This window comes from Calliphora vicina, chromosome 4 (assembly GCF_958450345.1).
Source record: "Calliphora vicina chromosome 4, idCalVici1.1, whole genome shotgun sequence".
Classification (NCBI taxonomy): domain Eukaryota; kingdom Metazoa; phylum Arthropoda; class Insecta; order Diptera; family Calliphoridae; genus Calliphora; species Calliphora vicina.
In genome coordinates this window covers 48,305,656-48,331,659 of record NC_088783.1, presented here as the reverse complement: position 1 = coordinate 48,331,659, position 26,004 = coordinate 48,305,656, and the positions used below count along the sequence as shown (strand labels likewise).

The 26,004-nt window shown below is 30.3% G+C and overlaps 1 protein-coding gene across 1 annotated transcript in view; it reads left to right on the top strand.

The window, feature by feature from the left end:
* The window catches only part of LOC135957346 (ras-related protein Rap-2b), a 52,175-nt gene that overhangs the window by 1,041 nt on the left and 25,130 nt on the right, over positions 1 to 26,004 (top strand). The window contains exon 2 of the mRNA XM_065508075.1: positions 8,779 to 9,010. Within this exon, the coding sequence (XP_065364147.1) occupies positions 8,779 to 9,010 (232 nt within the window). The remainder of the gene's footprint in view (positions 1 to 8,778; positions 9,011 to 26,004) is intronic.

Below are 26,004 nucleotides of genomic sequence, written 5' to 3'. Positions count from 1 at the left end.
CTTTGACAGGAGAGTTTCCGCTCTATGTGTTTTCTCTATTTGTTTTTCTCATATTTTTAAATAATTTCTTTATCAAAAATAGGGCACACTTAAAAAGGTGACAGCATCCTACAACAATACAAAAATAACAGGAACTTTGTTTTTGTTAAAAGGTAGGTGAACTTTCAAAGTTGCCTGTTGTTGTTTTTGCTTTTGGGTTTGTTGTATTTTTCGCCACAACAACCACAAGAGAATTGACAATTCAAACTGAATAAAAAAAAACAATCAGCTGTTTCATCGCAGTCACCTTTCTATTTGTTTCAATAAAAAAAACATTACCAAATTAAATTTGGAAATTTAGAATTATAACCTTTTTTGGGAATTGACAAAATAAAACGGAGTGTGAAGTTGTTAAAATTAAATCGATCGGAATAATAACTACGGAAACCATTGAAATATATGTGTGAAAGACCTGATACATAAGATAGGCCTTTCTTTTCACTTTTGTGATTTTCGATAGTCTCAAGTTTTAAAAATTTTACATTTACTATTATTTGATTTTTTCATATTTGATCGACGCACAGTAGCGCGTGTAGAACATGTGCCCCTAAAAATATTGAATAAACCTATTTTCCAGGAAATTGTCTAACGATTTCAAATGCTACTATTAATACAATCTGATTAATTTTTTCAATATTTCTCAACTTTGATGCAAAAAAAAAGCTATAAATTTCTACATTTCTACCTAATGCAAAAAAGAGATAAAATTTTGAAAAAAGTCATGTTTCCAAAAATGTGTTTTCATGCATTTTTGGGCAATTTATGACATATAGCCGTGAAAACTAATTACATATTGTGAACAAAATGTTACAAAAAATTTAGATATAAATTTAAAAAAAAAAATCAATTTTTCTGGGATAATTTTAAATCATAAAAGCCTTTAAAAATAACACAAAAAGTCAAAAATTTAAAAAATAATGTATTTTGCTTCCCATAGAATTGATTTTTCCACAAATTTCAACTTTGCTAACCCATAAATAGGCATTTTTTTTATTATCTCATTTGATTCAAAAGTTATGATTCAACGAAAAAACTCAAGTGGTCAAATATATGCCGATAAATGTCTCATTTTCAAAGTTGTTCACGATTTAATATTTTTTTAAAAATCAGTTTTCCATCAAAATTTTGAGTGATCGACTTCCTCTTCACCATTTTTGGTTAAAAATATGAGTGATCATAAGTCCTGATTAAAAGATAAATGATATATATTAGATTTTTTAGTTTTTCTTGTAAAAAAAAATATTGATCAAAAATCTGAGTGTTCACTGATCGAGTACCAATTTTTATATTGGGTTATTGATTATTTTTAGTTTGTGAAAAATGAACGTGTTTCGAAAAATAAAATGTGCTTAAAGTGTTGAAAAAAATTATAAATTATTGTGTCCTAATTAATTCACGTATAGAAATCTATATCTCTCATAAGGGTATTGGGATGTAAGAGAGTATTATTGAAAACAAGTAAGAAAGTATGGTCGGTCAAGCCCAACCATCTAATACGCTAGACTATGTAAATGAGTAAAAAATGTTTCTTTTAAAATTTCAGTAATTTATTTTCGGAAGAGGTTCTTATATGGGAGCTGTGACTAAAAATGAACCGATCGCCATGAAATTAGGTCGTGTGATTTATGTCATTTTCAAAGCTATTTTTGTTGAATTTTATGTATATACCGACATTTTTAAGCGATTTATGCTCGTTAAAGTGATTATCGGAAACAGGCCTTATATGGGAGCTATGACTAATTATGGACTGATCATAATAATATTTGGTGACATGAATTTTATATATATAAGACTTATTTTGACTTTGATTTGTGTTGATACCTATATAAATTAAACATTTATGACCGATAAAGTCCAATTTCGGGAGGACATTTATATGGGGGCTAGGTGAAATAATTTACCGATTTCAGGCAGTTTCAATAGGCTTCGACTAAATTTTATCAACATATCTTTAAAACTGCGACCTGTACTATTACATGGACAGCCAGCCAAACATCCAGCCAGACGGACGGACATGGGACTACTTGTTATATTTGCCCTTCGCCATGACTGGTGATTTTGTAAATAAGTTTGACATTCCATTTGTATTTTCCACATAAAGAATATATATTTTGGATAGTTATAGTCGATATAGCCATGTCCATCTGTCTGTCCTTCTGTATATTGAAATCAACTTTCTGAAGAGCTTAAAGATCTTGCGGAAATATATCCGCTATACTCTCGCTATGGTTGATATATAAAAAATTGGGGCACAAATGCTTGAGACATTTTTTTACCAATATTGTTCACCAAATTGTTTTCGATCATTATCTTAAAATATAACATAATATAGCACTCTTATAAATATGTCCTAAATTTGCGTTTGTATGAATTTTCAATACCAAATATTTTAACTCTGTCCTATAGTTTAAATTCTACAATAACAAAAAATTACATGTCAGAATTTCTAATAACATTTTTTTCTTGATTTGTGCAAAATAGTAACTTTTTAAGAATGAAATTGTGCTAAAAGTGTTTAACAAAATATAAAATTATATGTGTTAAAGTAATAATGTGTAAAAAAAAAATTGAGAGTTGGACTACTTGGTATACTTTGGTTTAAAATATAATTAAAATTCTAATACATATTTATATCGCACATTTGCTGCAACAACGTCATAACTCAAAATCCGGGTGTTTGAACTGAGTAATACAAAATATGCGCCGTTCTTTAGTCTTTCATATAGTTTTATCAGTTTTAAAAAAAGTCAATTATTTTTTGTATGAGAGTGTTTTTTTGAAAATTCATTTTTTCTCGTATATTTGACAAGTAAAAATTTGGGTTAAATACAGATTAGAAAGATATTTGTATCCATAGACAGCAACTAGATAGGTAACTGAGAGCCAAAAACCTAGGTCTGTTGTCAAAAACCTAATTCATGAGAATGTATTGCATGTATTTTGTTATTGTATCACCCGTATGTGTGAAAAGAGAGTAATTTTTCCATATATATTACTCTCTCCTTCCGTTCTATGTTTGTATCTACTATTTAAATCAGGTTTTATTTCAGAAATCGCATGACTTGTAAAATGTCATAAAAGTCGTTAATCTCGAAATGACTTTTTTTAATTATGACGTTGTTGCAGCAAATGAGCGATATATCTAAACCAGAGTATTAATGTATTTCCAAAAAAGCGTCATAAACTAATGAACAGGCCTTTTAAATACCCCTGATTTTATATCAAACTTATCCGCCATAGATTCATATCTGTTATAGTACTAATAATAGGATTTTGAAAGAAATATGGCAGAAAAAATGCATTTTTTCAGAAAAGAAAACAGCATTATTAGTTTTCATTCAACTTTTATTTAGATTTTAAAAATTCGAACTTAGCTTTTGGTAAAGCTCTATTTTTTTAGCGCTTAGCTGGATTTTAAACACTTTAGTGATATTCGAAAATTCGAACATAACTTAAACTAAGAAACTCCAAGATTTCTCAAACATTGTCGAAAATTTTACTTTTCAAACATATTTTCAAATTTATTAAAATAATGGGGGCTATTCCTGTTCTCACTTTCACCATTCACCGTATTTTTGGAAGCTATGTTTACAATATAAACTGGGTTTCATCTACAACAATCGCGGTTTTTTAAAGACCATGTTCTATAACCATCGTGAGTTAAAGTTTACAATATAAACCGGGTTTCATTAAATGCTGCTATAGCATTTCCTCGGACAGACAAATGGGCAGACTAAATTTAACATGGAGTCCTAGATGAATATTTCTAATTATTACACATACAATGACCAACTTTATTCTATGTTCACAAATGCACTGAAGAATATACTAAGAATCCTATTTAAGCTCTTATATTAATTCCTCTATACAACATAACCATAGCATCCATTATCCTTAGAAAACCTTCTTCTCTTTACGCCATAAATTTCCTTGACAATTTATCGTGTTTTAATTATAACACTTCAGTTTTATTGTCTCATTTCAAGTCAAGCTGCCCATTCCATTACATTCCATCGCACTCCAACCCAACCCACACGCAACACGAGACCGGTACTTGTGTTATTTCTTGCATAAATCATTTCATTACAATTTCAACTGCTTCTCATTAATCTACGTCCATTATCTTCATTATTATTTAGTTTGTTTTTATTTTTATTTAATTTTTCCCTATTTATTTCTTCATTTGTATTTGGTTCATGTTTTTCCTGCATTATTTAGTATTTCTCAGAATAATTAAACCTAAGACAGTAAGTGTCTTGTGATACTTTTGTTCTGTGAACAATCTTTTTTATTATTATTTTGTTTTTATTTTTTTAATAATTTTCGTAGTCATTTGAATGTTTAATGATTTTGTAGCTGTCGCAGATTTCCAGCAAACTTTTGCAAAGAGTTTTGTGTTGTGGAATAATAAAAGTTTTAGCTTGACTGTGTAGCAAAATACAGTACAGGAGGCAGGGATTTAAATTAGAGATTGTGTTGCTAAAACTGTGGTACTTCCGAGTAGGGGAAATATTGTTTTGTTGATGGCAGTTGATTTAAATTATGTAAATTTTAAGTCATTTTAATGTTTTAAATTTATTTCAACTATTAAATTGTCATAAACAACATGTTTTTGTGATTAATGTAACGAGTTCTTAATTATTTCAGTAGCTGCTTTTAGTAAATGAAAAGTAATTTTTCTAATATTTATGAAAGTGCACAAGTTTGTTATTCTGCACTTGGAAACACTTTGAAATATTTATCTAAGACCCCATCAAAGTAAAATCGACAGCGTCAGTCTGTGGGTGTAAAACACGCTCACGTGTAAAATACAAAATCTAAAGCAATGAGATTAGTGTAGAATGTTTGTAATTTCACTAAGTAATTTGCTATTCAAAATTAACAAAATCGGATTAGTAGCAAAAAAGTTGTAAACCAAAATGTAAGACAAACTTTATGTTTAACATTTATATTGCTATTTTGCATTGGTATCGATTCGGCTGGTGGGCCGAGCTTCACATACATTTCAAATTCCATAGTAAATTTCAATTGCCAATAATAAAATATATTCAGTTCATTTAATTCACATTTTTCTATTGTACAATAGCGCAAAAAACAACTCTATTTACATAATTGTTTGTCAATATTTGTTTTCCCCAACAAATAAGGGTTAAAGGCATATTTGCATATTAAACAATAAAAATACGCTAGCTGGCTGTAAAACATACAAATATATTTTTTGTGGCATAAATATATCGTAAAAACTTAAAACAATTAACAATTCCATAGAGTTTAATTTAAATATTGATTTTTTTTTTGTTATTTGTTTGCTCTACATTCAATTACCCTGAGACCCTTTTCCCAATACAAATGAACGTATATCTGAGTGAATTGCAAATTAAACACGCACAAAACCAGAACATTTGTTTAATAGAAAACAAAACTAATTAAATAATAAAAATAGAAGATTTCAAAAAAAAAACACACTTTTAACAAAATTGAGATGAAAAACAACTTGAACATTTATTTTTAGAAAATAAGAACCACACAGGATTAAAGGAAACATGTGCCAGAGGAATTACGTTTCTCTATTCTATTTACCAGCTTAGAAATTTAATTCATTACATGAGTACTAAACAATTAAACAGCAAAATAAATTAGATTTTTTTGTTGACTTTTCATTTCCAAAGCAAAAAAAAAACAATTAATTGTTTAAAATAGAAATTCTAGAACAAGATAATTTTGCTGGGGTAAAAAGAAAAGAAAGATAAAATGGAAAATCATTTGATTTTTATAGATTTCTTTTATGTTTTGTAATTATTTGCAAGAAATCAAAGTCAAAATATCTTTTAACCAAGAGACATTTTCCAGTTAGAAAAATATCTGTAGATTTATTTTTTTTTGGCAAGAAACGTCTTTCTGAATTAAACAAATTTCTTCTGTCTATAGTGAATATCTCCTTGTGATGAGATATTTGAAGGTGAAACACATGTTACCTCACAAGAGAAATATGTCTCCTCACAAGAGACATTTTTCTGTTTAGAAAATATTTCTCCTCATTCTATCCTAACAATTTTCTGTCTCCGCACAAGAGACATATTTCTGTCTAGAAAATGTTTTATGTCTCTTCACAAAGAACATTTTGCTGTCTAGAAAATATACACATTTCCAGACAGGAGACCTTTTTCTATTTAGAAAATGTGTCTCCCCAGAAGAGACATTTTTCTGTTTATAAAATATGTCAACAAACATTTTTCTGTCTAGAAAATATGTCTCCTCATAAAAGACATGTTTCTCTTTAGAAAATATGTATCCATTTTTCTGTCTAGAGCCATTTTTCTGTCTAGACAATATGTCTCCGCACAAGAAACATTTTTCTGTCTCCTCACAATATAATTTTTTCTGTCTAGAAAATATATCTTCTCATAAGAGACATTTTTCTGTTTAGAAAATATGTCTCCTCACAAGAGACATTTTTCTGTTTAGAAAATATGTCTCCACACAAGATTTGCTAGAGAGATTTTTCTCTTAACTAAAAAAATTTTCTTGGCAAGAGACTTTTTTTTCTGTCTGAAAAGAAAAATTTCTTAGCAAAAGAAATTTGTCTGTCTAAAAAAATGCTTATTGTTAAAATACATTATTTTTTTTTGTCTGGAAGAACAGACATTGGCAACAGACAGTTTTCAGTTTTGGCAAGAGACATTTTTCTGTCTTAAAAACTATCTTTTTCGCAGAAGACGATTTTATCTATAACAGAACTGTCTGTCTTCTTGGCCAAAGGCAAGGAAAATTTGTCTGTCTGGTAGAAATATATTCATGTAAGAGAGATTTTTCTGTCAACAGAAACATTTTTCTGTCTAGATAAATGTGTCTTCCGACAAGACACAGTTTTCTGTCTAGAAATTGTCACACTGGAGAAAGAGACAGTTTTCTGTCTAGAGAATTTCTTACTGGAGTCATAGAGCCATATCTCTTGTGCCCAGAGAAATTCTGTCTAGAAAATATGTGTTTTGATTATTCTGTCTAGATAAAAGTTGTTTTTTTGAAAAAAAAAAAAAAACAAAAATAGAAATAGAAATAGAAATGTCTTCTTAGCAAGCGACATTTGTCTCCTTAGCAAGTCGCTTTTCTCTATAGGAGAACTGTCTTCTTTGGCAAAGACATTTTTTTGTCTAGAAGAAATGTCTATATTTTGAGATACATTTTTCTGTTAAAATAAAAGTGTCTCTTGGTGCAGAGAAATTTTTCTGCCTAGATAAAAGTGCCCTCCGACAACATAGAGTCTAGAAAATGTCTCACTGGAGCCATAGACAGAACTGTCTTTGAAACCTCAGATATTTCTGTGTTTAAAAAATATTTCTCTGGGCCTACAGACATTTTTCTGTCCAGACAAGAGACAGACAAGATAGACAATTTCTCATTGAAGTTAGACACAGTTTTCTATATAGACAATATGTTTTCTAGCCATTTTTCTGTCTAGACAATATGTCTCCTCACAAGAAACATTTTTCTGTCTCCTCACAATATACTTTTTTCTGTCTAGAAAATATATCTTCTCATAAGAGACTTTTTTCTGTTTAGAAAATATGTCTCCTCACAAGAGACATTTTTCTGTTTAGAAAATATGTCGCCACACAAGAAACATTTTTCTATCTAGAAAATATATCTCCCCACAAGAAACATTTTTCTATCTAGAAAATATGTCTCCTCACAAGATACATTTTTCTGTTTAGAAAATATGTCTCCACACAAGAAACATTTTTCTGTCTAGAAAATACGTCTCCTTACAAGAAAAATTTGTCTGTCCAGAAAATATGTCTCCACACAAAAAACAGTTTTCTGTCTAGAAAATTTGTCTCCTCACAAGAAAAATTTGTCTGTCCAGAAAATATGTCGCCTCACAAGAAATATTTTTAGAAAATGTTACTCCTCACAAGAGACATTTGGCCAAGAGAAATTTTTCTGTCTATATCAAATTTTTATCAAGAACAAATGTCTCCATGGCAAGAAACATTTTTCTGTCTACAAAATATGTGTCATTTTACTGTCTAGTAAAAATTTCACATTGGCAAGAGACATATTTCTGTCTACTGTTTGCCAAAAATACATCCTGGCATGTGACATTTCTATGTCTACCAATAATATTTCTTACCAAGAGACACTTACATACATATGTCTTCAATAACATTTCCTTGTTTATTGAAAACTATTTCCCAGATATAACAATGAATTTTTAGTTTCCTTTAAACCTCAAGAATTTAAAGGATTTAAAAATTTTTATTTCCTTTAAAAACTATGTCAGCCATCTGTTTGCTTGTTATCATACAATAGCTTAACCATAGTTCTAATACAATGAGTTTCATATTAAAATAAAATTATAATTGAATTTATTAGAAAAGCAACACCACAGCAACCGCACACACACACAGGAACACACAACTACACATGATGACACAAAAATACTTGCAACTAAGTGCCACAAAGTAAATTCAATTGAAAAAGTTAATGCAACCTAAAACTCAGCTAAACTCTTTGCAGCTAGCACAACAATAACAACTAGAGCAAAATTATAACCCCAACCTGATTATATAGCTTTTTTCAGCTGTCAGTTTTCTTTTACTTTTTTTGTTGCACAAATATTGGTTTTATTAAATTACAACCCATCATCTAACCAGCATCTGTTTGTCTATTTGTGCAACATTGTTTTCATTTCAACTTGTAACGTGTTCTCTCTTTTTGTTCTCTCCCATCTACTTCCAGAGTTGGCCGCAATAATGCTGTTGATGATGCAATTGGTCCCACAAATGCACGTCACAAAATTGTTGTCATGGGTGCCGCTAAAGTTGGTAAAACCTCAATAATTACACAATTTCTATACAATACGTTTACGACAAAATACAAAAGAACCATTGAGGAGATGCATCAGGGTAACTTTTCAATAGCGGGTGTTAATCTAACCTTGGATATATTGGATACAGCTGGTTCATATGAGGTAAGTGTTGTTACACGAACATAGTCAAGCTAACCAACAACTCATCTCTCCAACTACAAGTGGAAATGTATATTGCAACGAGCTACGTAACTATGGCTGCTGAAACACAATGCTGTAGTAGGTTGTTCTTAGTTGCATTCAGAAATTGTGTTGCAATGACAAAACCGAATAGAAGAAATTGGTTTAAAGCAAAAAAAACTTAAGTTGCTGTTGCGTTATCATTGCGCAAGAAAGTGTTATAAACGTAGTGACAGTTTTTGAATCCTTTTGAGTTTTTTCTTTCTTTTATTTTCGCTTTATATTTTATTCTGGTATTTATTTCTCCAGCTAAATATTCAATTTATAAATGTTACTGGCTGTGATAAGTGGATTTCTATGACTGTCATTGGTTTAGTTGAATTCAATATTGAATTTCTGGTTTGATTTTTTTTTTACAACAATTTCATTATTCACTTTCTATTATCATCAATGAAATCGAAATTATTTGTGATTTAAAGTGTAATAGATTCGTACCATTAACTGGTACTTAAGTATTATTTATTTAATTTAGTTTATTGAATATTTGATTGAAATAAGCAATTTTGAGAGATATTTTTCTGTCTTAATACAAATATCTCCAAGCAAGAGAAGATATGTTTTCTTGCCAAGAGATATGATTTCAAACAAGAGATATTTATCTGTCTAGAAGAATTTGCTAGAGAGATTTTTCTGTTAGCTAAAAAAATTTTCTTGGCAAGAGACATTTTTCTGTCTGAAAAGAAAAATTTATTGCCAAAAGAAATTTTTCTTTCTAAAAAAATGTTTTCTTGTTAAAATACATTATTTTTTTTTTGTCTAGAAGAACAGACATTGGCAACAGACATTTTTCAGTCCAGAAGACAGTTTTTAGGAAGAAATATGTTTTTGTCTGGAAGAACTGTCTTATTTGTAAGAGACATTTTTCTGTCTGAAAGAAATGTCTTCTTGGCAAGAGACATTTTTCGGTCTGAAAAACAATTCTTTTCGCAGAAGACGATTTTCTCTATAACAGAAATTTATGCCTTCTTGGCCAAAGGCAAGGAAAATTTTTCTGTCTTGTAGAAATGTCTTCATGTAAGAGAGATTTTTCTGTCAAGATAAAAGAGTTTCTTGTGCCAAAGACATTTTCTGCCTAGATAAATGTGTCTTCCGACAAGACACAGTTTTCTGTCTAGAAATTTTCACACTGGAGAAAGAGATAGTTTTCTGTCTAGAAAATTTCTCACTGGAGCCATAGAGAAATCCTGTCTAGAAGATATGTGTTTTGATTATTCTGTCTATATAAAATTTGTTTTTTAAAAAAAAGGCATTTGTCTGAAAGAAATGTCTTTTTAGCCACCGACATTTTTCAGTCTGGCAAACTGTATTTTTCACAGAAGTCGCATTTCAGTATAGGAGAAATGTATTCTTTGGCAAAGACATTTTTTTGTCTAGAAGAAATGTCTACATGGCGAGATACATTTTTCTGTGCCCCCCGACAAGATAGAGTCTAGAAAATATCTCACTGAAGCCATAGACAGAACTGTCTTTGAGGCCAAAGATATTTTTGTGTTAAAAAATTATTTCTCTGGGTCTACAGACATTTTTCTGTCTAGACAAGAGACAGTTTTTTGTATAGACAATTTCTTACTGAAGTTAGACACAGTTTTCTGTCTAGAAAATATGTTTCTGGGGCCACAGAAATTTTTCTGTTTAGAAAATATGTCTTTAAGGCCACAGATATTTTTGAGTTAAAAAAAAATTGTCAGATTGAAAATAATGGTGATCACAGATGATCGTCCTTTTTCCATTTGGACCAGTATTTACTGAGTTATAGCCACTTTTTGGTTTTACTCGATTTTCATATAAAAATTCGATTTTTGGTTGAAAATATAGGTGATCACAGATGATCGTCCTTTTTCCATTTGGACCAATATTTACAGACTTATAGCTACTTTTATGTTTTACTTGATTTTCATATAAAAAATCGATTTTTGATTGAAAATATAGGTGATCACAGATGATCGTCCTTTTTCCATTTGGATCAGTATTTACTGAGTTATAGCCACTTTTTGGTTTTACTTGATTTTCATATAAAAATTCGATTTTTGATTGAAAATATTGGTGATCACAGATGATCGTCCTTTTTCCATTTGGACCAGTATTTACTGAGTTATAGCCACTTTTTGGTTTTACTCGATTTTCATATAAAAATTAGATTTTTGGTTGAAAATATAGGTGATCACAGATGATCGTCCTTTTTCCATTTGGACCAGTATTTACTGAGTTATAGCCACTTTTAGGTTTTACTCGATTTTCATATAAAAATTAGATTTTTGGTTGAAAATATAGGTGATCACAGATGATCGTCCTTTTTCCATTTGGACCAGTATTTACTGAGTTATAGCCACTTTTAGGTTTTACTTGATTTTCATATAAAAAATTATTTTTTATTGATTTTTGGTTGAAAATATAGGTGATCACAGATGATCGTCCTTTTTCCATTTGGACCAGTATTTACTGAGTTACTCGATTTTCATATAAAAATTAGATTTTTGGTTGAAAATATAGGTGATCACAGATGATCGTCCTTTTTCCATTTGGACCAGTATTTACTGAGTTATAGCCACTTTTTGGTTTTACTCGATTTTCATATAAAAATTAGATTTTTGGTTGAAAATATAGGTGATCACAGATGATCGTCCTTTTTCCATTTGGACCAGTATTTACTGAGTTATAGCCACTTTTTGGTTTTACTCGATTTTCATATAAAAATTAGATTTTTGGTTGAAAATATAGGTGATCACAGATGATCGTCCTTTTTCCATTTGGACCAGTATTTACTGAGTTATAGCCACTTTTTGGTTTTACTTGATTTTCATATAAAAATTCGATTTTTGATTGAAAATATTGGTGATCACAGATGATCGTCCTTTTTCCATTTGGACCAGTATTTACTGAGTTATAGCCACTTTTTGGTTTTACTCGATTTTCATATAAAAATTAGATTTTTGGTTGGACCAGTATTTACTGAGTTATAGCCACTTTTAGGTTTTACTTGATTTTCATATAAAAATTCGATTTTTGGTTGAAAATATTGGTGATCACAGATGATCGTCCTTTTTCCATTTGGACCAGTATTTACTGAGTTATAGCCACTTTTATGTTTTACTTGATTTTCATATAAAAATTCGATTTTTGATTGAAAATATTGGTGATCACAAATGATCGACCTTTTTCCATTTGGTTATAGCCACTTTTAGGTTTTACTTGATTTTCATATAAAAATTCGATTTTTGGTTGAAAATATTGGTGATCACAGATGATCGTCCTTTTTCCATTTGGACCAGTATTTACTGAGTTATAGCCACTTTTATGTTTTACTTGATTTTCATATAAAAATTCGGTTTTTGATTGAAAGTATTGGTGATCACAGATGATCGTCCTTTTTCCATTTGGACCAGTATTTACTGAGTTATATCCACTTTTAGGTTTTACTTGATTTTCATATAAAAATTCGATTTGTGGTTGAAAATATAGGTGATCACAGATGATCGTCCTTTTTCCATTTGGACCAATATTTACAGACTTATAGCCACTTTTATGTTTTACTTGATTTTCATATAAAAAATCGATTTTTGATTGAAAATATAGGTGATCACAGATGATCGTCCTTTTTCCATTTGGACCAGTATTTACTGAGTTATAGCCACTTTTAGGTTTTACTTGATTTTCATATAAAAATTCGATTTTTGATTGAAAATATTGGTGATCACAGATGATCGACCTTTTTCCATTTGGACCACTATTTATAGACTTATAGCCACTTTTATGTTTTACTTGATTTTCATATAAAAAATCGATTTTTGGTATGAAATATAGGTGATCACAGATGATCGTCCTTTTTCCATTTGGACCACTATTTACTGAGATATAGCCACTTTTAGGTTTTGTTTGATTTTCATATAAAAAATTCGATTTTTGGTTGAAAATATAGGTGATCACAGATGATCGTCCTTTTTCCATTTGGACCAGTATTTACTGAGTTATAGCCACTTTTAGGTTTTACTTGATTTTCATATAAAAATTAGATTTTTGGTATGAAATAAATATAGGTGATCACAGATGATCGCCCTTTTTGCATTTGGACCAGTATTTACTGAGTTATAGCCACTTTTAGGTTTTGTTTGATTTTCATATAAAAAATTATTTTTTATTGATTTTTGGTTGAAAATATAGGTGATCACAGATGATCGTCCTTTTTCCATTTGGACCAGTATTTACTGAGTTATAGCCACTTTTATGTTTTACTTGATTTTCATATAAAAAATTCGATTTTTCGTTGAAAATATATATAGACAATTTTTCTGCCTAGAAAATTTGTCTCGGTTCAGCAAGAGAGTGTTTTCTATCTTGAATATTTGTCTCTGTTATGCCAGACACAGTGTTTGTCTAGAAAATGTGTCTCTTTGTCCATAGACAGTTCTCGGTCTAGACAATTCATCTCTATTGGGCGAGAGATATTTTTCTGTCTACAAAATTTGTCTCTATTGGACCAGAGACAATTTTTCCTATAGGGCCAGAGACAGTTTTCTGTCTACAAAATTTGTCTCTATAGAGCCAGAGATAGTTTTCGGCCTACAAAATTTGTCTCTGTCTAGAAAACGTGTCTCTGTTGGGCCAGAGATAGTTTTATATCTACAAAATTTGTTTCTGTTTGCCAGCGACTGTTTTCTATCTAGAAATTTTTTCTAGATTCTTTTTCCAGAGACAGTTTTATGTCTAGTAAATTCGTCTGTGTTGGGCCAGAGGCAGTTTTCTGTTTAGAAAATTTGTCTCTGTTAGTCTATAGACAGTTGTATGCTTAGAAAATGATTTTCTCTAGAGCCAGAGACAGTATTCTCTCTAGAAAATTCGTCTCTGTTAGGCCAAAGACAGCGTTCTGTCCAGAAAATTGGTCTCTGTTGGGCCAGAGACAGTTTTCTGTCTAGAAAATTTGACTCTGTTGGGCTATAGATAGTTTTAAGTCTAGAAAATTCGTCCCTGTTGGACCAGAGACAGTTTTCTGTCTAGAAAATTCGTCCCTGTTGAGCCAGGACAATTTTCTGTCTAGAAAATGTGTTTCTGTTAAGCCAGAGACAGTTTTCTGTCGACAAAATTCGTCCCTGTTGGGCCAGAGAAAATTTGTATCTAGAAAATATGTCTCTGTTGGGCTAAAGACAGTTTTTAGCCTAGATAAATATGTCTCTCTACAAGAGACATTTTTCTGTCCAGAATATTTCTCACTGGAGTTAGAGACAGTTTTCTGTCTAGAAAATTCGTCTCTTTCGGGCCAGAGAAAGTTTTTGTTTATAAAATTAGCTAGAGACAGTTTTCTGTCTAGAAAATGTATCTCTGTTAGGCCAGAGAAAGTTTTTGTCTATAAAATTTGTCTTTGTTGGGCTAGAGACAGTTTTCTGTCTAGAAAATGTGTCTCTTTTTCCAGAGACAGTAAATTCATCTCTGTTGGGCAAAATTCATCTCTGTCGGGCCAGAGAAAGTTTTTGTCTATAAAATTTGTCTCTGTTGGGCTAGAGACAGTTTTCTGCCTAGAAAATGTGTCTCTGTTAGGCCAAAGAAAGTTTTTGTCCATAAAATTTTTCTCTGTTGGGCTAGAGACAGTTTTCTTTCTAGAAAATGTGTCTCTTTTTCCAGAGACAGTAAATTCATCTCTGTTGGGCAGGAGGCAGTTTTCTGTCTAGAAAATTTATCTCTGTTGGTCCAGAGACAGTTTTATGTTTACAAAATGTTTCTCTGTAGATCCTGAGACAGTTTCCTCTCTAGAAAATTTGTCTCTTTTGGGCCAGATAGAGTTTTCTGTATAAAAAATGTGTTTCTGTTGAGCCAGTTACAGTTTTCTGTCAAGAAAATGTGTCTATTGTACCCAGAAACATGTTTCTGTCTAGAAAATATGTGTCTTGATTAACTATTCTATCTAGATAAAAGTTTTTTTTAAAGGGACATTTTCCCTGTCATGGTAAAAACTAATTTACTTTAAATTCTCACATTTAAATAGTTGGATACTGCCATAGAGTGCTACAACTTGTTGCTTTTGAAATGTATAACAACCAGCAATTTCCGGCACTTTTAATTTAACAAGACATTTTTAAAACTCACATATTTTTCTGTGACAAGCATACAAAGTTTCTTTATAAATTTTTCATTTTTATTTTCCATTTTTTTTAGTTAATGAGATTTAACAATACCTGCTGCTGTTCACTGAAGCAATATTAATTTAGTACAAGTTCCATTATCATTTTAGTTTTTCCATACTTTGTGCTTTACTGCGTCAGCTTTTTTTTTTTTTGAAATGAAACGGAAATTAATGTTTGCCATTCAATTTCATCGCTACTCCTTATTACACACAGACTAACTGGCTGGCGGACTGACTGTCTGTCTGTCGGACATTAAATAATATATAGTTTTTACTCGCGAGATTTTTTGTTTAATTTTTCAAATGTATAGAATTTCAGTTGTAAAATGTATAGTTTTACACACTCGGTAGCTTAGTTATTTGTTACATAGTGTAAAATTAGATTATAGATTTTATTATTTTTTATAAGCTCTTTTAAATTTTGTCCACTTTGTATGTGTGTAAAAGGATTATATTTTTATTGGTCGTGAAAGTTGTTAAATTGAATTAAATTGCATGAATTTTGTATTTCAAAAAATTAAATATTTAATATAGAATTTTCAGTAGTAGTAAACTGCTGCTGTGGATTTCAATTCAAAATAGTTCATCGGTAACTTAAATTACAACTCTTCATTACTGCAAATGAGAACAAAGGTAAAGAGAATATTACAATTTAAATTTTTATTTGTTATTGCGGTTTCTGACAAAAATATGTAATTTCTATTTTGGCTTATATATAACATTCGCTTGTTTTCCCCAAAAAAAATACAATATGTTCTACTAAACTTTCAGAAATTTGTTATACTTAATTGCTCACTTTTTCCTAAGCAATTAAAATCCCTAAAATTAAAACCACAAAATCCTATTGGCTTATAAATTGAATTAAATATTCCATATACTAGATACACTATAGTGATCATAGCGTAACCTGCAAACCCAAATAGTGAATGGCAAACAAATAACTGAATATTTTGTTTGTTTTATAGAAAGTTTTGTGGTGCATTGCTTACTCTCATACAATAGTAGTACTTCAATAGTATTCATTTAAAATAAAACAAAACCATATAAACACACATGAATACACTTAACCTTTTTGCAGTTGAACTTCCATTAGTATAGAAAAAAAATAAGAACAAACAAATTGTGTTTAAATAATGAAAAGAGAAAAAAACTATTGTAACAAAAAAAAACTAAATAATAATACAAAACACTAACAGATTTTGAAGAATCCACTCAACAAACTTAGTGTTTTGCAACAAAACGAACAAAACAAAAGTGAATGTTAAGGCAGAGGAGCAAAGCAGAACTTGAAATCATAAAAATGGTAAAAACTAAGTTTTAAAAAAAAGTTATCTGACACATACTATGTATGCGAATAATTTCCCAGCAGTTATGGAAAGAGTCAATGTCTGACTCACTGCTATTTATATATTGTTACGAACTTGGATTGGCGATTTGAATCTAACGATCTGTAGCAAGTGCCAGCAATATTCATCGTGTTTATAAACATTTCCATCAATAGAAACTTCTACTTATCAACAATGTTGATAGCATGCGGTTGATTAGCATTGTTTTTAAGTATGGCAACTAGTGTTTATAAATAACCGACTTTATAAAAACCGGTTTTTCGGTTAACAGAAAATTGGCCTTTTTTAAAAAAACGGTTTTTCGGTTAACCGACTTCGAAAAAAGCGGTTAACCGACATTGAAAGGAATTATTTTAAAAGTTTAAACAATAAAGTATAAAAATTAAATATGCAAAAGTGCTAAGTCCATGTTATTTCGTAAAAAAATCAAAATTATTATCTCAGTCAAATGGAATTGAGTATAACTAAGTTTCTAAATATATAATACTTATTTTAATTATTGGTTTATTTATTAAATTTCAACCAAAAAATTTTCCAAGTCCCACAAAAGGACCTATAAGATGCAAAGGCACTTCTTCTTGACTTATAAATCATACCAAATAATTAATAAGACTGCATTAATAGATTTCAAAAATATTTAAAATCAAGGACTTTAGAACCATTTTTGTCTCTCCTGTAATATTTCTGAAAAGGAACTTAGCGCGTTTCTACACCAAGCTAACGAAATAATTAAGCAAATAACATTTTAAGACAAACACACATCAAATTCAATTTAATGTTTGGTAAAATCATCACTAAGTGCTTAATTAATAATTTATAAGATTTTATGGTAAATCTTCTAGTATTATGTGGAATTTAATTTTTCAACTTTTCATTGTGTATAATTGGTTCTGAAAATGTTTTAAAGTAAACTCATCGTCCTCTACTATTTATAATCATTGTAATTTCTAAAAAAAATTATTGAAAGAGCTCTATATTGTATATCAGCAATTTAGTTTTCATATCAGACCAAATCGTTGATATAATGTGTCTACAATGGCATTAAGAAAATCATCAAAACATGAGATTTATTGATTTTAGTTCCAAATTTTAAAAACCGTTTAATCGACTGATATAATCTGGATAATCCGGATAAAGCGGTTAGCCGAAAGTCAACATTTCAAATTAACCGGTTCGCAAAAAACCGAAATTTCGAAGAAAAACCGGTTAACCGGATTATAAACACTACTGGCAACAAATTTGCAATCAAAAGTATCAGGTTCAACAGAGACCCTGCTTTGGACATGTACTTATTAAAATAACTACTAACGTAGCTAGTTATGCAACTAGTTGTCAACCTAAATAATAGGTAAAATCAATTAGTTCGGGATTGTCTCCTAGAACTGCTAGGGTATTTCTATATAATCAGACATATGTTTATTTTACATCAACACTTTAAAAAGTTTAGTGTTACAATTATTGCTATTGCGTTTTTTCTTTGTTTTGTTTATGACTTGAATACTATAACTCTTGGTTGAGTTTAAACAAATGCCAAGCTAAAATTAAAAGTTTAAAATACTAAAAAGTTGAAATTAAAATACTCTATTAAGTACTGGAAACGTTGTTTAATGTTTAAATATTTTTCCACCCAAGGTGATCAATTTAGATTCACTATGGCGTCTTCTAGGTTTAAATATTCAGATATATTCTGAGAACTTAATAATTCTTCTATAGATTATGCCAGCGGTTTAAAAGTTTCATATGTATTTCTGTTTACACTTTTGAAATCGGTGCCATTAAGTATGAATAAAATACGTATTATTAATATTTAATAATTCAATATCACTCATACGCCAGATTGTTCAAATCAAATCTTCTCAAAACAGCAAAAAAGTGTTTCCAAATACAAAATATTCGTTTAAAGGAGAATTTTCTGGATTTTTTTTCAGAAGGCTATTATTATGATGTTACACCATAATAATTTATAATTTATATACATATCGGAATAGAGTAAAATATTACTCATACGTAATAACTATAGCACTATTTATATGGGAGATTTCATGTCCAGTGAACCAACCAACTTTTGAAATCGATGTCTTTCGATCAGGATCGGTCGAGAGCTATCTGTTATATATGAATGCATAGAGGATTTTGTCCACTTTTCAAAAATGTATATAACTTTTTGAAAAATATGACAAAAAAAAACCTTTTTATTGACATTTTGCATATGAATATTTGTTAATTAAATTTACAGTTATGTAGATTTTTTTTATTGAAAATAGAAAAATAAAAACATATCTTGAAATTTGTCATCAGGAATCCCACAATTCCCAAAAAAGTTTTGAATAATCTCAGAAATGGGATTTTCTAGTTTCTTGGCTATAATGTCCATACCAGGATCCTTTACACAATAAATAAGAACATATTTTACCATCTAAAGCGGGTTACTTTATTTTGATATCTATTATGCGATTTGAAAATCTTTGCCCTAAATTTGAATTTTCCCCTGGGTATCAAAAATTATAATTTTTTTCATATACAATAATTGACGTAAAGATAGCTTTTCAAAAAGTATAAATTCCTTATACATCTTTTTAGATATTTTTTGAGATAACTTAAAAAGAAAAGAAGTAATTTTTTTCAAAAAAAATGGGATTTTTTAAATTCAAATACATATAACTTCGGAGTCAGTCACGTTTTTTTTTAAAAAAAACTCCTTTTTTGTTTGACGTATACATTTGTTGCTAATCCAATAAAAGAAATATTTGGACAAGCTGTTATCAAAATTTTTAAAATAATTCTCAAATGCTTAATCTTCTGAGCTATAACAGATAATTAATAGTGCTCGACGATGAGCACTATTAATTTAGAAGTTACAGATTTATTTCCTTCTTTTTATAACCTACACCACCATAGTGGGGAGGGTATAATTCGTTTGTGCAGATGTTTGTAACGCCCAAAAATATTAGTCAAACACCCCCAAAAATATTAGTCAAACAACCACCTTAAAGTATACCGACTGACATAGAATCAATTTCTGAGTCGATTAAACGATGTCCGTCCGACTGTCTGGTTGTCTGTCCATGTAAACCTTGTGCGCAGAGTACAGGTCGCAATTTTGAGGATATTTCGATCAAATTTAGTGCATACTATTTTTTCGGCCCAAGGACCAAGCCTATTGAAACTGGCTGAAATCAGTCCATTATTTCACCTAGCCCCCATACAAATGTCCTTCCGAAATTGGACTTTATCGGTGATAAATGTTTAATTTCCAAAATCACTTTAACGTGCATAAATCTCTTAAAAATATTGGTATACACACAAAATTCAACATAGTTAACTTTAATATAGACATAAAACACACGACCTAATTTCATGGTGATCGGTCCATAATTGGTCATAACTCCCATATAAGGCCCACTTCCGAAAATCACTCAAAAATATAAATTATTGATATTTTAAAAGAAAAATGTTTTTGCACATTTATATATATGGTCGGGCTTAACCGACCATACTTTCTTACTTGTTTTGTCTATACCACTGTGCATAGCTCCCAAAAATATTAATGTATACCGATGCATTATAATCACTTTCTGAATCGATTATGCAATGATCGTTCGTCCGTCCGTCTGTCCGTTTGAATGGCTGGCTGTGCACATAAATTTGATCGCAAAGTGCAGGTCGCAATTTTGAAGACATTTTCGACATATGTATATAATTTGGCACATGTATTATTTTCGACCCTAGGACGAAAATAGTACATATAGAAACTTTTTAATATCGGTCCATTATTTCACCTAGCCCCCATACAAATGTCCTCTCGCAATAGGACTTTTTTGACTAAATGTTTGATTTTTTAGATATACATTATTTTGCGAAAATCTGTTCCACTGCTGCTGTCGAACATAAATATTACAACTTTGTACTTCATTGTATAAACAACACAACTCAACAATTGCAACAAAATACCATGCCACATTTTATGAAGCACGAAATGAACAACAACAATGTAACACAATTTACATCTTATCTGTTAATAAGAGAAACATTTTTAGATTTGCTAACAAAGTGTTTATAAATGAAAAGGATTTTTTGTTTGTTTCTTTCTTCTATTCATCATAAAAGTTTGTAACAATAGCTAGCAAAAAATTATTTAGGATGGATAATAACACGCTTCCTTAATCAACAAATGTTTACAAGATAGAACGAACACTTTTACTTTTGAGAAGAGAAGTGGTGAAAGGTTTGTTTAAGCTGTAAATGACTTATACTTTTTCATTGTGTGATTTGTTACATATTTTAATCCTAATTATACTAACAAATACACAAGAGTATCCTAAGGCGATTTAAGCTCTTTCATTTAACAATAGAAGTTACTAAATTATTTTTAAGTATTTCCTGTGATGATTTAAGCTTATTTATTTATCTAGGAGTTAAGATTGAGCTTCAACTATTGTCAGGGATAAATTTCTATTGACATTGCTTAGAATCTAATCTTTGCTCTTATAATCCCACATAATCTGTAAAATATTTTCTCTAAATTTTAAAGAAATTCTCCAAATCATTGTAGTAAACTACATTTCTTGTACATTTAGCTTTAAAAACTACAATTCCCAGTATTTATGCAACTCATGCGGCAGCCAGTTATCAGTTACTTTGTTGTTGTTTGTGTTGTTGTCAGTTGTAAGGTCATATAGGAGAATATAACTTATGATGTGATGATAAAAACCAACAACCAAACAAAAAGTTCATAATTCAAAACAGTAACTGCACCAAGTGCTGTGTTGCCTAAGTGTTTCTCATTTCTCATATTATCAGGGGGTTGGGGTGGTGGCTGTAAGGGAAAAGGATGCCAAATTTTGTTATAGTTTTTGAAGCTGTTGTTTCAACTAAGTACATAAATATTTATTCATACATACTACATATGTATGCGTTAAGGACTTCAACTGTTTCTTTCTTGCTTGCTTTTCCGCCAACACAAACAACAGCAAACAAAAGTCACAGTTATGGAAATGAAAAGCAGAAAAATTTAAATGGAAATAGAAATAGAAAAAGTGGAACATGGTTACTACATATTTGTTTGGTTTGATACCACTGAGAAATCAGCGTGAAATTATATTTTTTGTGGGTTTATTTTCATTTGTTTGTTTGTCTGTTTGCTTATTGTGTTGTAGTGTTTTGCATAATGTATGAACACAAAAAGGAGATAAACTGAAAACAACCAGCTTATAAATTGGTTTTTAACATGTGGGGTTTTTGTGTTTAAGCTGCATTAAACTCACAAATGAGCATATGCATATTTATGGAAAAAATATAGAACATGTGTACATTAGAATGGGTAAAATGCTATTTTTTGCACTACATTTCAATGTATCTAAACTTATGGAAGGACACATCATCTGAAATATGTTGAGCAAACTTCAACACTACAATAACACAAGTCCACAAGTAAAGTTAGTGATTTTGTATTTGGTAACACCAATAATATTTTGAAATTTTTTCCTACTTAAAGCTTTGAATATATGTACATTAGAGTGGAAATTAACCCTTAAGTGCACTTGGGGTCAAAATTACTGTGTTTTTCGTGATTTTAAAAGTTCAGGGTCATTGTGGGGTCCAAGTGCTATTAAGGGTTAATTTCCATTTTTGTGCTGTTATTGTAAATACTAGATTTATATATTTTTTTAAGTTTCATCAAAATCGGACCAAAAATATATAACATTTCGCTATCTTTCCATTAAAAATTCCAAATATTGAAAAATTTTACCTTTGACCTTCACGATTAAAAGGTTAACGTTTTTCGATTTTAGGAAAACTTTCAGACTATATTTAAAATTACCTGAACTATAATATTCTGAACAGATTTTACTTAAAATTAATAACAATAAGGAAATTGGGCTCATTCGTCAAAATATGGCCAAAAAATTAGTTTTTCTCGAAAATCGCAAAATTTGTATCATAGGTACGGAAAAATTATAGGAGGTATTGACATACTTTTTCACATTTTTATTCCCTATTATGTTGTAATAAATCCCCATGTCGACGCCTCCATTCTATAACATTCTAAGTCAAAAAAGTGAGTTTTGAGTTACGAGCTCTCAAAGTTTTCACGAGATATCTCGTAAACTATATAAGATACGCCATTTGTTCTTTCACTGTTTTTAGTAGAATTTGAGTAGAATTTTTATAGTATTTTCTGAATTTATAAATTTGAATTGGATCATATCTAAAAATGATATAGAATGTTTTAGCACGGAGAAAATATTGGCTATTGGTCGTCTAAGTTTACTTAGCATGTTTTTGATAGGTCTATTGTTTTTAACTTAATCACCTAAGTATACATATGAACATACCAAATACACATAAAAAACACAACGTTATAAAATATCCCTTTCATAACATACTAAGTCAACTTAGTTTTCAAGTCAATTTAAAATAGTCCAAGCAAAAGTATTCTAAGTGTACTTACTACATTTTAGAATGGAAAATTCTTACGACTAAGGAGTGAGATCGAAAAATTCTTAACATACATATATGTTTATAAAAAAGAAACCACTAAACTTACAGCTTTAATTTTTTTTTTATTTGATTGAAATTATTATTACAATTTACAAAAAAAATTATTTTTATAGTTTTAATCACTAGTGATGAAATTTTGAACCTTTTTCGGAAACCCTTCCATTAACGTTTTTATAGTGCTTTCTGTCACTTTGCTCGAACATGTAGTCCATCTCCGTTTAAAATCTACCACACTTTTGGACACCTTTTTTGTACTCTTCAATTCTCTTTTAACAAGAGCCCAATATCTCTCCACTGGCCTTAGCTCCGGGCAGTTTGGAGGATTTGCCTCTCTTGGTACAAATACCACATTATTGTTCTTGTACCACTCAAGGGCTTGTTTGCCATAGTGACAGGATGCCAAGTCAGGCCAAAAATAAGTGGACACATTATGAAGTCTTATGAATGGAAGCAGCCTTTTTTGTAAACATTCCTTGATGTAAATTTCGGTATTTATAGAGCCCGTTGTAACAAATGAGTGGCTTCTTTTGCCGCAACTGCATATTGCTTGCCATACCAAGAACTTTCTGGGAAATTTTGTCTGCTTTTGGGTCCTAAACTTTTCTTCAACATTCCCTCGAGCATCAGCAACATAAAATTTTTGACCTGGAAGTTGCGAAAAATCTGCCAGAACATACATTTCGTCATCCATTATGCAGCAAGAATATTTTTTTATAAAACTTGACTTCAATTTCCGTGCTCTGTTTTTGGCCTCTAAATTTTTAGTAGCGTTCCTGTCAGGAACTTTTTGAGCCTTGTATATTTTTAAACCTGCATTAGCTTTAACTTTTCGTACCAAATAGTCCGAGCACTGAGCTAACCGGGCTGCTTTCCTACCGGATGTGTTGGGAGCTCTTTTGAAAATGCGTTCTATTTTTTTGGCTTTAGAAACATCATGTGGACCATTCCTTCTACCTGAACCAGGTTTTCTATCAACTGACAAGTTCTCCCGGTACTGTTTAATAACATTGGAAACAGTTTGACGGCAGACCTTTGTATGCTTGGCCAACTTTTTGTAAGACCAAGTTGGGTTTTGTTGAAAATATTTAATAATTTCAGTACGCACTTTTTTCTGGTCACTCATTTTAATCAGATTAACAAAAAAATTAATATAATTGACATTACACATAATAACTGACATGTTTTTCAAAGGTAACTTGATCAAAAAAAAATTCAAATAATACTTGGGTTAAAAAATGTAATGAAAAACGTGTGTTAAGAATTTTTCGATCTCACTCCTTATATGTGTAGTCTAAGTAGATTTATGCTTATAACTTCGGAACAGATCGTCCCATCTTAACCAAATTTTGACAGTTTTTAAATTAGAGAACGTAGGATTCAAAAATTCAAGAAGATTAAAAACGTTCTATGTACACTTAGAACGTTATAGAATGGAGGCGTCGATGTGATGATCAAAAAATTTTGAAATTTGTTTAACAAAATTTTTAAAAATTTTAAATAATTTTTTTGGTCATACCTGCGAATAGGTTAACAGTTTCCTACTAAGATAAAAACTCATATACAAGTAAATACGGATACATTTTAAGTAAAAATGAGCTTTTATTTTAATATTTCTCAAAATATGTTAATTTTGTTCGTCCATTTCTTGATCTAGTGGCCTGAGCCAGGCGAATTTTTAATAACTTTAACAATTTTTGTCTTTTATATCTCATTAGAACGACAATTACGTACACATTTCGATTATTTTAAACTAAATTGCAAAATTAATTTTTTAATGGCAAAATTTTTACAAACACTCAAAAAATTTTGGTAGTATTTTAGGTAATTGCGAAAGTATTCAGCGGGTACCGTTTCAACACTTCAAACATTTAATTCTAAGGGACACTCTAATGTACATGCTTCCATTTTTCAATATTGGCTGTCATAAGTAAATTCCTGTGTCCGTTTCACAATCTTATATGTACATTTCTATAAATAAATTGATTTTAATATTAAAACAAGTAAGAAAGTATGGTCGGTCAACCATATCATACCCTACACTAAGACAACAAAAACATATTTCTTTTAAAATTTCAATAATTTATATTTTTGAGTGATTTTCGGAAGTGAGCCTTATATGGGAGCTATGACCAATTATGGACCGATCACCATGAAATTGGGTCGTGTGATTTATGTCTGTATGAAAGTTATTTATGTTGAATTTTGTGTATACGCCAACATTTTTAAGCGATTTATGCACGTTAAAGTGATTTTCGGAAGCGGGTCTATATGGGAGCTATGACTAATTATGGACCGATCGTAACAAAATTTGGTGACATGAATTGTGTATATATAAAACTTATTTGGAGCGGAATTTGTGGAGATACATAGATAAATTAAACATTTATGACCGATGAAGTTCAATTTCGAGAGTACATTTGTATGGGGGCTAAGTGAAATAATGGACCGATTTCAGCCAGTTTCAATAGGCTGAATATGTTTCAAGTTTCAAATATGTACCAAATTTGATCGAAATATCTTCTAAATTGCGACCTGTACTATGCGCACAAGGTTTACATGGACAGCCAGCCAGACGGACGGACATCGTTTAATCGACTCAGAAAGTGATCCTAAGTCGATCGATATACTTTAAGGTGGGTTTTAGACTAATATTTTTGGGCGTTACAAATATCTGCACAAACGCATTATACCATCCCCACTATGGTGGTGTAGGGTATAAATATCCTGTTACATTTGTGGTGAATGCATGATCAAAATGTTTAGATAATCAATAACAGATAGAAAGCGCTAAATGTCTTCATTTGAAATTTGATCATTTGAAATTTTATTGAACCGAAAAAACACATTGATGGCTGTTTCTTTTGTGTTGTTAAATTACATGGTATGAATAAAAGAAAAATTACATATCCTGCGTTACCGTCTCTACTGTATTCAGATGCCCCCATTGGCACATGGTT